The sequence below is a fragment of the Ziziphus jujuba genome, chromosome 5, assembly GCF_031755915.1.
Source record: "Ziziphus jujuba cultivar Dongzao chromosome 5, ASM3175591v1".
NCBI classification, from domain to species: Eukaryota; Viridiplantae; Streptophyta; class Magnoliopsida; order Rosales; family Rhamnaceae; genus Ziziphus; species Ziziphus jujuba.
The window spans coordinates 30,906,190-30,919,187 of record NC_083383.1 but is presented as its reverse complement, the minus strand read 5'-3'; the positions used below and the strand labels follow the sequence as shown (position 1 = coordinate 30,919,187).

The 12,998-nt window shown below is 32.2% G+C and overlaps 3 protein-coding genes across 3 annotated transcripts; all 3 read right to left on the bottom strand.

Moving 5' to 3' along the window:
- Positions 1-2,076: 2,076 nt before the first annotated feature.
- LOC132803652 (cyclin-U4-1-like) lies at positions 2,077-3,791 on the bottom strand. The gene is made up of 2 exons (XM_060816968.1): positions 3,387-3,791; positions 2,077-2,597 (listed from the first exon to the last, which is right to left on the bottom strand). Exons 1-2 carry the CDS (start codon positions 3,719-3,721, stop codon positions 2,318-2,320), a joined length of 615 nt encoding a protein of 204 aa, XP_060672951.1. The 5' UTR covers positions 3,722-3,791; the 3' UTR covers positions 2,077-2,317.
- Positions 3,792-7,416: 3,625 nt separating this feature from the next.
- LOC132803828 (pentatricopeptide repeat-containing protein At1g02150) lies at positions 7,417-11,345 on the bottom strand. Its single transcript, XM_060817441.1, has 2 exons — positions 10,917-11,345; positions 7,417-9,132 (listed from the first exon to the last, which is right to left on the bottom strand). The coding sequence occupies exons 1-2, from the start codon at positions 11,280-11,282 to the stop codon at positions 7,864-7,866; spliced, it is 1,635 nt and encodes a 544-aa protein (XP_060673424.1). The 5' UTR covers positions 11,283-11,345; the 3' UTR covers positions 7,417-7,863.
- A 758-nt stretch (positions 11,346-12,103) lies between these two features.
- LOC132803815 (uncharacterized) lies at positions 12,104-12,957 on the bottom strand. The gene has a single exon (XM_060817382.1). It carries the CDS (start codon positions 12,872-12,874, stop codon positions 12,290-12,292), a length of 585 nt encoding a protein of 194 aa, XP_060673365.1. The 5' UTR covers positions 12,875-12,957; the 3' UTR covers positions 12,104-12,289.
- Between the last annotated feature and the right edge of the window lie 41 nt (positions 12,958-12,998).

Sequence of the window (12,998 nt, the reverse complement as noted above, 5' to 3'; positions counted from 1 at the left end):
TAATAAGAATTTCCTTGTATATATTATATAATGTAATACAAATTGATCAATATGAATCCTCATCCTCCTCCTCCTCCTCCTCCCCCGGTTGATCCTTCAGCGGTGGTGGTGAAAATTGCATATCATGTGAAAGGAATTGATAATAAAGCTTTTGTTGTTCCACTAACTTCTAAAACTCATGAGCGGGATCTAAGGATATCACAAAACGACGTCGTAAACAGGTATAGAAATATTCCTCCTCCACTAACATACCACAATGTGGATCGGCAAAGTATTAGCCGTATTATAAGCAAATGGAATTTGAATGCTGACATGGTTTTATGCCCAATTTTTTTAATTTGGGGATTAGTTATCATTTTTTATTTTTGTTTTTGGTATTCCCCCTACTAAGGGGACTAACCCTTGTGGTATTAATAGGCGTTTTAATCCTTGTACTTGTACTTGAATATTGAAATTTCAAAATTTTGGATGCCTTAGACTTTTGAATATTTTCTTTTTATATTATAATGACTACCCTTATGTAGTAATTCCATCATCAATGTTCTTTTCTAGTTGGAAGTTGTTATTCTAAAAATTAACTTAATTTTGTTTGGTATATCATATAACAAACATTCTTGGCTTTTGGTTGTGTCTATACATATATACATACATGAATATATATATATATATATATATTTATATGTGTGTGTGTGTGTGTGTAGTAACAACTCCTTGGTGCTGAAATTATTCCAAAGTTTCAACACCCCAGCTCCCTAAGTTAGACTTACAGAAGTTCAAAATTCTCCTTGGTCATCTTGATGATTGAAATTACCTAATTTTACTGCATTAGTGACACTATAATTCTATTAGTAATTAATTGAAGTTGGTGAAACTGTCACTGTAACTCTGAGTCAAAGGAGCAAGTAGCTGACATATTTTCATCAAATGAGAAAAAGTTACAGCAGCTTAGGGAAACATTGGTAGGAATTCAACAACAACATGCACACCAATAAAGGAAAATGCCAATTCAACTAATGCACTATCATTCTTGACAGCATTCAGACTTTGAATTTATTTTCAACTTCGAATTAAATTTGTTAATGTTTAAATTCAAGTTATGTTTGGTATGTTGGAAAAACAGACATTTGTGGAAATTAATAACTCAAATAGCCTTTCTAAATGTAAGTGTTGCTGATGAAAAAATAAAAAATTACCAAAAGGTTCTGTTTCATCCATGCACTGTTTTCTTGTTTGTACTGTTTTAAGTTGAAAATGAAACATCCATACAAGCTGCTTAATTTTGAGTTTTTTTTTTTTTTCAATCACTTAAAGGCATTCCATTTGAATGTTTCAAAATCAAATCATAACCCTCTAATAGATACACTTGTCCTTAGGGAAATAAAACTCTTTTTTTCTCTTCTTTTTTTATTTGCGCTTGATTAGCAACAAAAACTTCCAAAACTCCAAAGGCTGTCCTTTAGAATCTATTGCTCAGCCTTTGCATGTGTCTTCCTTTTACTTTCTATGGGGAATAGCTGGATTAGAAATCTATTGGTCAATCTGGGAATTAAAACAATAACCAATTTTTCTTTCTTTCTTTTTCTTTCTTTTTTTTCTTTTTTTTTTTAACAAGAACTTAGCTTCTCAGCTGCATATATTTCATCCTCAACCTCAATCTTTAGCTTTTAGCCAGTCTGTCAGATTTTGACTCATGCTAAAACATCACTATAGCTACTTTTTAAACTCTCTCTCTCTCATACTTGTTATCCATGATTGCACATGTTTATTGTTCCCTTCTAGAGAATCAGTACAACTGTCAAATAGAACAAACTGTCATCGAAAAACAAAAATAATCACAACAAAATAGTACTCTTCTGTACATATTTTTATTCTTTTGTCAACTACCCATTCTTTCCAGAATTTGTGACCAAGCATCCATAAATATACACATATTTTTATATATAATTTATACATCTCCTCCATTTCCATTTTCCAGTGGCAACCATTAAAGTTAAAAAAGAATCGTAACACGGATAAGAACTTGTACCAACCATTAAGCAATTTACAAGTTTAATCAGCATTTTGATATCCAGACTGTAAAGCAAAGACTTCAATCTGTATGTACACATTCATATTCCAAATAAATTCAAAATACACAAAAAAAACAAAAAAAAATAAATAAAGGGGAAAAAAAAAAAACAAATTACAACCAAAAGAGAAAAGTTGTTAAGAAGTTCAATTTGATTGCCAATTTGCAAATATATGGAACAAATAGAGAAACTACCTAGTCTATATTATCTAATTATATCTTGCGGAAATTAAACTAGCTCTTTTGAGCTTAAACAGCCAGCTGATGTTTCTGAAGTGAAGATTCTTCCTCACTGAAGCACATATATTGGAGTTTTAAAGATTTTCCTGAATTTGGAGAAGAATCTGCTAAGTTGAGAGGAGGCTGCAAGATCAACATCTCTCTTTGGAGATAGGAACAGTAGGTTTGAAATGTGGTGGGTGTCACATTTAGGTGGAAACCCAAACCAAATAGGAAATCCACCTCAAGAAAGTTCATCTCTATTGTGCTTATTCCTCCAACTTTTGCATAGAAAGCATTGTTGTAGTACCTGAAAATATATACAAAAAGCAAAAATTAAAATCACTTTGACTTTTTTAACCTTTAAACATAAAGATTTTAAAAATTACTAAATTGACCCTGCTGAGAGTTTGATTTCTCTCTCTTTGCACAATTATGGTACTGATTGGGCGTGTATTGGGTGACAACAAGAAAACCATATCAGGGGCTTAAGTTCTTCATAATGCGGTTGATTTTCTGTTTTGTTGCTCAATTTGTTGGAGTCCCTCATCAAAATGCTAATATTGGCTGGAATTGTGAGTAGGATTTGTGATTTTTAGAAGGGGTAAAAAAAAGAAAAAAAAAAAAAAGTGGGTCTACATCTATTATCATTAGATATTTAAATCACAAGCTAGCTAGAAAGCTGAATAAGAATCTGGATCTAAGTAACTGGTGTATTACATAATCCAAAAACTTTGAAAACCAAATCCAGATCAGAAATGGAGAAAAAAAGCAAGTTATAAATTCCATCAAACTTAAATCTAAGAAGAACTCAGAAAATTCCATGCCCAATAAAGAAAACTACTGCAAAAACCGCATACATATAATTGTATATCATATAAAACTATACAAAAAGGTGACTTTGCATCCAAACAAATGCGGGGGAGTTTCAAAATTTCCCCTTTTTTAGCATGTTGAAGCACTTCAATTTCAATCCATTATTCAAACACAAGATGAAATTCCAATCCAAGAATTTCTAACCCTCTTAAATTAAAAACAATCTCATATATGTACATATATATATATATATACACATATATAATTAACTTGAGAAACTTACATATCATCCATGAATTTGGCAGCAAGCAGAACACTTGTAATCAGCAATCGATGAACATTGAATGAATTGATTGGCAAAGAGGGTTGTCTCTGAGCAAACCGATCCAGATAAACATAAGCAACTATGTAGCAAGAGGGGCTACAATTGGCATACTTGAGGATTCTCTCCAGGTAGCTTTGAATGGATATGGTGGGTCTAGTTAAGCCATGGAAGACTGAGATTTTCTGAGGTTGAAATTGACAGTTTATGTCGTTGGATTCTGATACTCTTTGAAGCAGAGAAGAGAGAAAAGTGATGAGGTTTGTCATCAGCTTTGGGTTCTCTAACTCTGCCATTGATGACCAAATTTTTTTTTTTTTTTTTTCCTTTCTTTGATGCTAAAGAGTTTGAATCTTTGTTGGGTGACTATATTGGAATACATATATATATATATATATATATAAGGTTTTAACCGTGCTTGCATAAATCAGGTAAGGTGGTCGTTAATGGGTAGGTATATTTACTGACCAAAAAAGCATCAGGATATTTGAATTATGACTTCCATATCCCCCATTAGTGGGCTTCTTTCTTTTTCTTTTTCTTTTTTTTTTTTCAAAAAAAAAAAAAAAAAAAAACCTCTAAAAAGGTCTTGGATTTTGAGTTGGGTAATGATTTGTTACTTTGTTTATTTTTATTAGTATCATTATTATTTTTTTGTAATAATTTCAAATTAGTAAAAGAGGGAATTAGAGAAAGATGGGTTATTAAATTAGTGTCTTTCTTTTTTAAGAGGAGTATGGGATGTTTTTTTTTTTTTTTTTTTTTTTTGGTGACTAAATTTGTGAGAATGGTGATGGGCATGCAATACCCATCATGTGATTACATGTGGGAAAATTGTGATTGTAATTTATGTGTCCAATTTTTTAGAGATCTTGGCATGTGTTGTGATTCCATAAAATTTGAGGTGACATAACATGGATTTGCTATGTTGGTCCAGGGCATTAGTATATGCTGTTTTTGTGCCCAGGCACATCAAAATATTTATTAAGAGGTGGATTTTTTTTTTTTTTTTTTTTGGGGTTTGTATTTGGGATAATTTAGAGTTCATCTAGGAAAACTGGAGTTGGCATGATCATTAATGGAATTTTTTAGCACAAATTCAGCATTAAAAATTGTAGATTCAATCCCAAAAAAAAAAATAATAATAATAATAATAATAATAATATTATTTAGTCCTATGGAAACCCAAGGGGTCTGAAGACCAAATATGTCTATGTATCAAACAGCAAAGCAAATCTTAAAAAACAGCAAGATTTATTTGGGCACCACCCAACAAAAATCAATTGTTTGAGGTTTGGATTTTGGGTTGGATTTGTTGGGTATATTGGAGACTACAGGCTGTATATAATTGGCATAGATGGAAGTAATATTCCCTAGATGTGTATATTCTTATATGAACTTAACTACTTAAGAATCAAATGTAAAAAAATTGTAAAATAATTAATCAGTGGCATAATTGTAGATACCAAGGGTAATATAGGGATATGATAAAATGAGATAGGAAAATTTTATAAGTTCTAATATTCTATTAAGGCACAATTATGCCCTTAACTTTTCCTGTAAAGTCACCATTTCTCATCTGCCTACATCCATATGTTAACTCATCTTACTTTTTATAACTTCAATATTCTATATAGAATATTAGCTTTATATAATTTTATATAATATTTCAAATTATTTATTAGATTTTATATATGAAGTACGATTAATATCATTAGGATCAGTTTCCTATTAATTTTGTTTAGAATTAATTGTATTAGTTTCTTATCCATGCTACAGTGTGCTCTGAACCGTATTATTATGCTAAAATATATAGAGCCTATATTAATCCAATTAGTCAAGTAGTTTTATTGAAAAAAAAAAGACCACAATAAATCTGGGGAAAGGATATATGGGTATGCATATATATCTTATAGAATAAATTTTAATCTGTGAGACAATAAATTATTGAAAAATTTCAGTAGAAGAATGGATCTTTCGTACGTACTCTGTCCCTCTTTATTTATTTTAAGAAAGTTTTTATTCGTTTCATATAAAGACATAGTTTATACATGCGACATAAATAAACCTTTATGTGAAGAGACATATTCCTCCTCCAAATTCATGAATGAAATTTTTCTAAATTGTCATATCTTGAGCATTATTATTATTATTATTTTATTGGCTTGAGCATTAATTCTTAGTAAAATTAAAACACCTTATATTTTTCAATTTTATTTCCATATATCTAAACTTAATAGAAACACTCATATAATTACTTTTCATACCATCAATTTCACTGTAGATATTTTTTTTTTCTTAATAAAAAGAATTGAAGACATTGATATAATTGTCATAAAACCTCAAGATAGGTTTCTTGTTTATTTTTTTATAATTTTTTAAACTTAATTTTTTTTCAAAATTAAAACCTCAAATATGAATCTAAAAAATACATGACTTTAGTATACATAAATTTAATGAAATTAACTGCTAATTTGTCAACCAAAATCTTGGAGAATTTTATAGAAGAAGAAAGAAGAAAGAAATTACTCTAAAATGAATAATTTGCCAAAAAAAGGGGGTGATTTTGGAAATGAGGAAGAAAAAAATTAAAGAAAAAGGGAAAGGTGGAATGATGTAAATGAAAAAAAAAAAAAAAAAAAAGAGAGAGAGAAAAACATGCCTTTGTGAGAGAATAGTGGGACTTTGTGTGTGTGGTGTGTGGGGATCAAAAGCACAAAAAAGCTTTTGTCTCTTCCAACAAGCTTCTACAAGTCTTCCATGTGCTGTCCATGTGATCCCCCCATCCCCACCATATCTCTCACCCCCTAAATCATTTCCAACCACAAAATTATCTAAATATTAAAAACATATTTCCTAAATAAACTATATTTTTCAAATATAAGAGGAAAAACTAAAAAAAAAAATAAATAAATAAATAAAAAGACCAACTCAAAATGTTCTTCTTTTGAACTTCTGGCAGTGTGTTTCCAGTAACATTTGAATAGGACCTTACACTACAGATATTATTATATAATCAACTTTTATTTATTATTGAAAAGCTTGAATATTATATATATATATATATATATATGCCTAAGATTTTGGACATCCACCAATCAAAATCCTGCCAAATCATTATCCATGAGGTAGAACGTGTGAGCTCGTGACCATGTTATTGTTTGCATGTCTTTCATGTTTTTACTTTGTTTTTCTTCCTTCTTTGTTAATATATATGGATGGTTTTGTTTTTGTCTTCTTTTCCTTTTGTCTTTTTGTTTCCTAATTAAAGAATATCAAAATATGGTAGAATGGATGGAGCACCGACAGCCTAATTTTGTGATAAAAAAACCTTGTGGAATAAATCTATGCCCAATTATAACTCGTAAAAAATATATGTACAATGATGATGACAACCGAAAATTGAATATTTTTCAATTGTTATAAAAAACAATTTAAAATAAAAATTTGATTTTAATGAGGCGCAAATGCATGACATGACTGACATTAGTGGTTTTTAAACATGGAAAGCAACATGAATAGTAATAATTTGTCCCTTTCTCTTTCAAATTCAAAGTGATTGAATTGAATTTTCTGTGAATATTTGAATAGCTTCCATTAAATATATATATATATATATATTTTTTTTTTTTTGGCTAAAAAGCTTCCATTACATATTTTGAGTTTTGTTATTATGATGGGTAAGGATTGGCTACACACACGCACCCAAAATTAAAATAATAATAATAATAATAAAAAAAAGGCTGCCTACAAATATTAGTGGATTCAACTTGTACCAGGATTAGAATGAGATCAGGGTTAATTGCATCTTGTATACTTTTATTTTATTATTATTTTCTCATCTTAAATAATTTTGATAATGAATCCTGTTTATTTACACATTTCATATCAACTTCTCATGATTTTGGGTAAAACCCGCAGTCTTCATGATTTTCTATATTTTGGTTCAACTGCTACGTGTAAATAATAGACTTTCTATAATCTTGACAAATTTTAAGCACCTGCAAAGAAATCTTTAATCTATTTACTGGTAGAGCATAATTGATCTTGATATAAGTTCATAAAATATTGACCATTTTAATCAGTCGAAGGATCATTTCACAAAAATGCCTAAATTGTGATTTAAATTCAAATTTTGCTGACACTACAATTTCTTTTACAGACTGTGGGCTGAAAAACCAAAACTTCTTGTTCCATAAGCTACATGCAAGCTACTCCCGCAAAGCAAGGCCTTTCAAGTATGAACAAAACCCACTTCCAATATTTAGATTTCTTCCAATTTCCGTACTAAAAGCAGAACTGAATCTCTGGTGCTCAATAACCACCATGAAAAGATCGGGAGGGCTTCAAATTCTGAAATGTGCAAATTTCAGTATAAATTATTCCATGCACCCAGCATAGAAGAGCTGGTACTTTCCCATAGAAACAACAAGAAGTATCATGGGCTAGCCTGCAGTTGGTTGATAAGCATTCCAGACCCATCTTCATCATTCTCGTTATCTTCCTCATCATCGTCAGGGTTTCCTCTCTCTGATGTCATTCTATTACCATTATCATCATTATTAGCTTCATCAGATAAGCCAACAAGGGATGCATATGATTTATCCTTAATATATCCCGCCTGCCTCAATAATCCCACTAAAACTTCCTTGCTAGCTAAATCAGCTTCTTGTTCACAGAGGTCCAGGAAAAGAGTTACATTTATTGGTTTTGGCCTCCAACTCTTTGATCCCTCTTCTGCGAAAGCTTCCTTCCAGCAGGACAAAGCTTCAAAGGTGTTCTTCTCTGCAGTATGCCCCTCAGCAAGTGTCTCCCACGTACTCGAATTTGGTTTTCCTCCCACTTCAATCATGTGGTCAAAGAAACCTTTGGCTTTTTCCAAATTCCCTTCTTTGACATAACAAGTGATGAATAGATTTGCAATTCGAGGGTCATAAGACGACCTAACTGACAACCACTCATCATAAATCTTTTCAGCCCCTTCAATATCACCTATTCTTAGTAGAGAACAGATAATTGCATGGTATCCCAAATTCGGAATATTGGGAAAAACTGCTTTATAAACATTCCAGATCCGATAAATCTCCTCTTTGTTTCCAACACTACCATAAAGACTTAAAAGATAATGATAAGGAATCCGATCCCGGCCTGTGATTCTACTCTCAACCTTCTTCAAACATTCTTCAGCTTTTTCAATCTGCTCCATCTTTATGTACATTGTAGCCAACGTGCTGAATGTGGTCCAGTTGGGATTAATGGTTCTGTCCAGTTTCATCTGTTGAAATACTTCTTCCATCTTTTCTGCGGATCCTTGTGAGCCTCGAGAGGATAACCAGATGTTATATGAGTAGATATCTAGTTTTATGTTCTTCTCCATCATTTCTGAGACCAGCAAGTCAACTTTTTCATACTCCTTGAGGTTCATATATAGTGTCATCATCACATTATATGGAAGTGAGTGCAAGGCATGACCTTTACTTCTCATTCTATCAAGTAAAGATTCTGCCTTTTCTTTCATTTTAGCCCGTACATAGGCATTGAGCAGGGCCCCATATATCCTCCGGTCCTTCAAACTATCTGGCAGCTTCATGAAGTAACCTTCAGCACTAGAGACTCCACGGACTTTGGCAATTAAATCTAATTGAATTGCAGCATCACTGGTGGATAGTCTAAACCTCTCTCCTCTATTGTTCATCCACTCATATACCTGGAAAAGCCATGCAGAGTTCAAAGCTGATGATCACAATCAATGTTGGGGTTTGAGAGAGCTCAAATGATCAGAGCTTAGTATATCATAATATGCTATCATCTAAGGAGAAAAAGCACTAAATGAATAGAAGTATAACCTTAAACTTGCTAAATGTTTAAATACCATCATGCTGTTAAAGACAAAAAGAAATAGTAAATCGCTAAAACATGACCTAATTTTAGTAGCCCAAACATACAAGTCTACTCAACTGTCGCCACTCACTATGTAATTGCACAAGGTAGGAACCTTTAACAATAACCCTCCTGATTAGCTCATGTTATTTTTCTCTCACTCTACTTATCTTCTTACAGCTAAACCTCACCATCTAAGAGAGGTTGTGGCACTTTGCTTCATGAGTTTGTCTATCAATGAAGATGACTGCACCATCAGCATTGATCGAAGCTGCCCAGCTCATCTTGCACTTTAACAAAAACTACTGTTTTCTTCCACTTTAGTTCCTAAAATGAGTTTTTCTGTATTTAAACTTCAAATGACCGTCCAAACACACAGACTATACAGGTTATTTCCAAACCATCAAACAAATGGTCCATTTATATATTTTTTTATCAAGCATGATATATAATATACCTTTACAGTTTTTTTCTTTTCTTTTCCATCCCCCCCCCCCCCCCCCCCCCCCCCCCCCTATTTTGATGGGTAAAATGCACCTAGCAGTCAAAGTCCTTTATTCATATATGCATATCAAAAGATGTATAAACACAGTTATGCAATCTACCAGTCAGCCAATTTTCTACTTTCCCCCTTTGCTCCACTGCCACACTCACTCTGTGCTCTGGAAATTTAAAGCTAAAATTTTTTTCTCTGATTCAAAATATAGTGCAAACGTGACAACTTCACTTGATCAAATCACTATCCTAAGCAGCAATAATGGATCTCATATAATGGCAAAGTTACTTTCACACTATTAAACATAATCAAAATCTTCCATACAGGGCAATTCCCTTCTTATTCTCCATTTCAGTATCAATTTATCTAATTGTTTCATATATATATATATATATATGTATGTATATCAGGAAAGATTTCTTTTGAGCAATCACATTGATTGGTTTGGCCAATATTCAACTCCACGAAAAGACCCATGCATCCAAAACTGGCCATCATGTTATTTCATTTTCTCGTGAAATCAGTGTCTCCTTTAAAAATTTAATTCACATCCATCAATCAAAACAATCGCATATCACTATTTCCTACTTATAATTGGTTATGTAACATATTTTACTCATGTAAGATGCTATTGCCTCTATACAACTAACCTATGGTCTTTAAGTTTCAAGCAAAACACCAGTACCACTGGGATTGGCCTAAAATTCCTCATAAAAATTATCGCTAACGCAATTTCGATTCCACTTAAATCACACCACGCATTAATCAAAATTACTCAAATATTATTACATTCGGCCAAACAAAAAGAAAATCTAGCTCATAAACAACCACATTAACTAAACAAAACTCCAATAAAGCATTTGACTTAAGAGAATCAATTGTAGAACAAAAATTAAATTAGTATACCACATTAAAACAAACAATTTCTGACAAAAACCGGAGAGACCCATCAAATAAACAGAGAATGAATGTCCCAAGATTAAACCATATCCCATATTCCAATTCAATTCAAAAACTTTCTAACAAATAATGGCACATAACCAGTAAAGCAAACACATCCAAAACCCCATATAAAACTCAAAGCAAACAATTTTTTTTTTTCCCCTGGTTATTACCTCAAGAGCACGCTCATATCTCTTATACTTCCTCAACTCCTTAACAACCCTACAAAGCTCCCATTTTGTGAGCTTCCTTCCCTCCTTCTCCCACTGGTTCAGCACAGTCGCAGAACCCAGTTCAGGATTTTCCATTAGCGATATCCTCTTGTATATGATGTTCCATTTGATCAAGGGTCGCCGCTCGTAGTCCACGGTTCCATAGTTGTGGACTTGGGATATGGATGAGCAGGTGATTGAAAGCCTATTGTAATTAATCGATTGGTGGAGGGTAAAATTGGGAACTTTCCATGCTAGGGGAGGAGAGTAGGAGAGAGAAGAAGAGAGAGCAACTTTGTGGTGGTGCATAGAGCTCTGGAGAAGCATTTTTTTGGTTTGGCGGTGTCCCAAGGGTTTTTCCTTTTTTTGGAGGGAGAGAGAACAATGGAGATGGATTTTGTTGTGATAAAGGATGTGAATTTACCTTTCTGTCCTAACACTCAATTTTATCCCCTTTTTTATTTTTTTATTTCTCATTCTTCGATTTTATTTCATATTATTTTGCTGGAGGAAAAATATTTTGTTTAGTAGGGATGTATTCAATTTATAATTTGAAAAAATTTTAAAATTTTTAAAAATTTAAAGGTATTTAATTTAGATTTTAAAAAAATGTAATATAATGATATTCAATTTAGATTTTGATAGATTTTATTAAAGTCTATTAAAATCTAAGTGTATTCAATTAAGACTTTGTAGAATTTTTTTAAAATCTGGTAGTATTCAAAAAGTCATTAATTTTAAAAGATTTTAAAAAATGATGGATTTTAATGAATTTGAAAGAATTTTAATAGTAAATTTGTGAAGAAAATTGTTACTATAAAATCAAATTTTAAACTCAAAGATTTCGTTAGATTCTTATAAAATTTTTATAGAGTCTGTAAAATTCCATAATAATCCATCAAATCCTTTAAAGTTTATAACTCATTTTAAATTTTTCAAATTCTAAATTGAATACATCTCCCTAAATATATGAAGGATGCAAAAAATACTAGTCATAAAACATAAAACTATACTTGAAAAATAAAATAATTGGAGACTCAAAATTTTGTTGTGAAATGAGCCAAATACCAAAACCCTGTATGAATTTTTCAACTTTGAACATTCTTATATATGCATTGTCATTCATTTTTATTAATCTTCTTGTAATAAACAATGCCAAAAGCTTTTCTCATTAATTCGTATAATTGTATTTGTCTTCTAGTAACAAATAAAAATTCAGATTAAGTGCAAATTTCACATAGCAGAGCCAATTTTTGTCTAGCCCTCACGATACAATTTATTTTCCCACAAAAACAAAAACCAATATCAGCAAACCATTTCATCAAAAGTAATAATCAAACAGAATCTACAAACTGATGATCTTCACCGGTTTTTGTAAGAAGAACATGTTCCCTATCAGCAGAGTAACCTTCCTCCTCCAGAAAAGCATCTTCTCTCAGTCTCAAAAGCACAGCATGAACCAAAACCAATGGAATCCCACACCCCAATGTCACAAACAGATGTATGGCTGCTTCAGTCAGGATGAGCTCAACCATGGCAACCACCACCAGCAAAGCCAAGACGAATCGCTTGTCGACAATCCTCTGCAGCACAACAAAATCTCTCTGTAGCTGAAGGTAAACGCATGCCACAACAGTTGTGGCAACAAAGTAGACCAAGGAAACTTTGCGCTTGGGAATCAAGGTTATGAAGAGGCTGATCCATATGAAAAGTGTATAGTAAACTCCATAAGAGCCCAGGTTTCGGATTATCCGAACGGCTGCTGATTCTGGAGTTGAGGGAAAGTTGAAGGGGAAGATGAACCTGAATTCATTGACCCTTTTGAAGGTAGGGGACTTTGGTTCATAGGACTGTTGGTCTGTGGGAATTGAGGTTGAGGAGGTTGTGGATGGTCTTTGCATTGTTCCTTGGCTTGCCATTGGGCTTGACTACTTGGAAGGATATAGATTTTAGATTTAGTAGCATACTTGAAATAAAATGTTTATTTATATAATGGAAATTTTGTGTTCTTCTAACTCTGCTTCTAGGAAATGACTGTGAATA

Coding starts and splice junctions, on each gene's coding strand:
- LOC132803652 (XM_060816968.1), bottom strand. CDS start 3,721: ATGGCAGAGTTAGAGAACCCAAAGCTGATGACAAACCTCATCACTTTT. Junction 2,598..3,386: donor GCCAAATTCATGGATGATAT/GTAAGTTTCTCA, acceptor ATATATTTTCAG/GTACTACAACAATGCTTTCT.
- LOC132803828 (XM_060817441.1), bottom strand. CDS start 11,282: ATGCTTCTCCAGAGCTCTATGCACCACCACAAAGTTGCTCTCTCTTCT. Junction 9,133..10,916: donor GATATGAGCGTGCTCTTGAG/GTAATAACCAGG, acceptor TGGCTTTTCCAG/GTATATGAGTGGATGAACAA.
- LOC132803815 (XM_060817382.1), bottom strand. CDS start 12,874: ATGGCAAGCCAAGGAACAATGCAAAGACCATCCACAACCTCCTCAACC.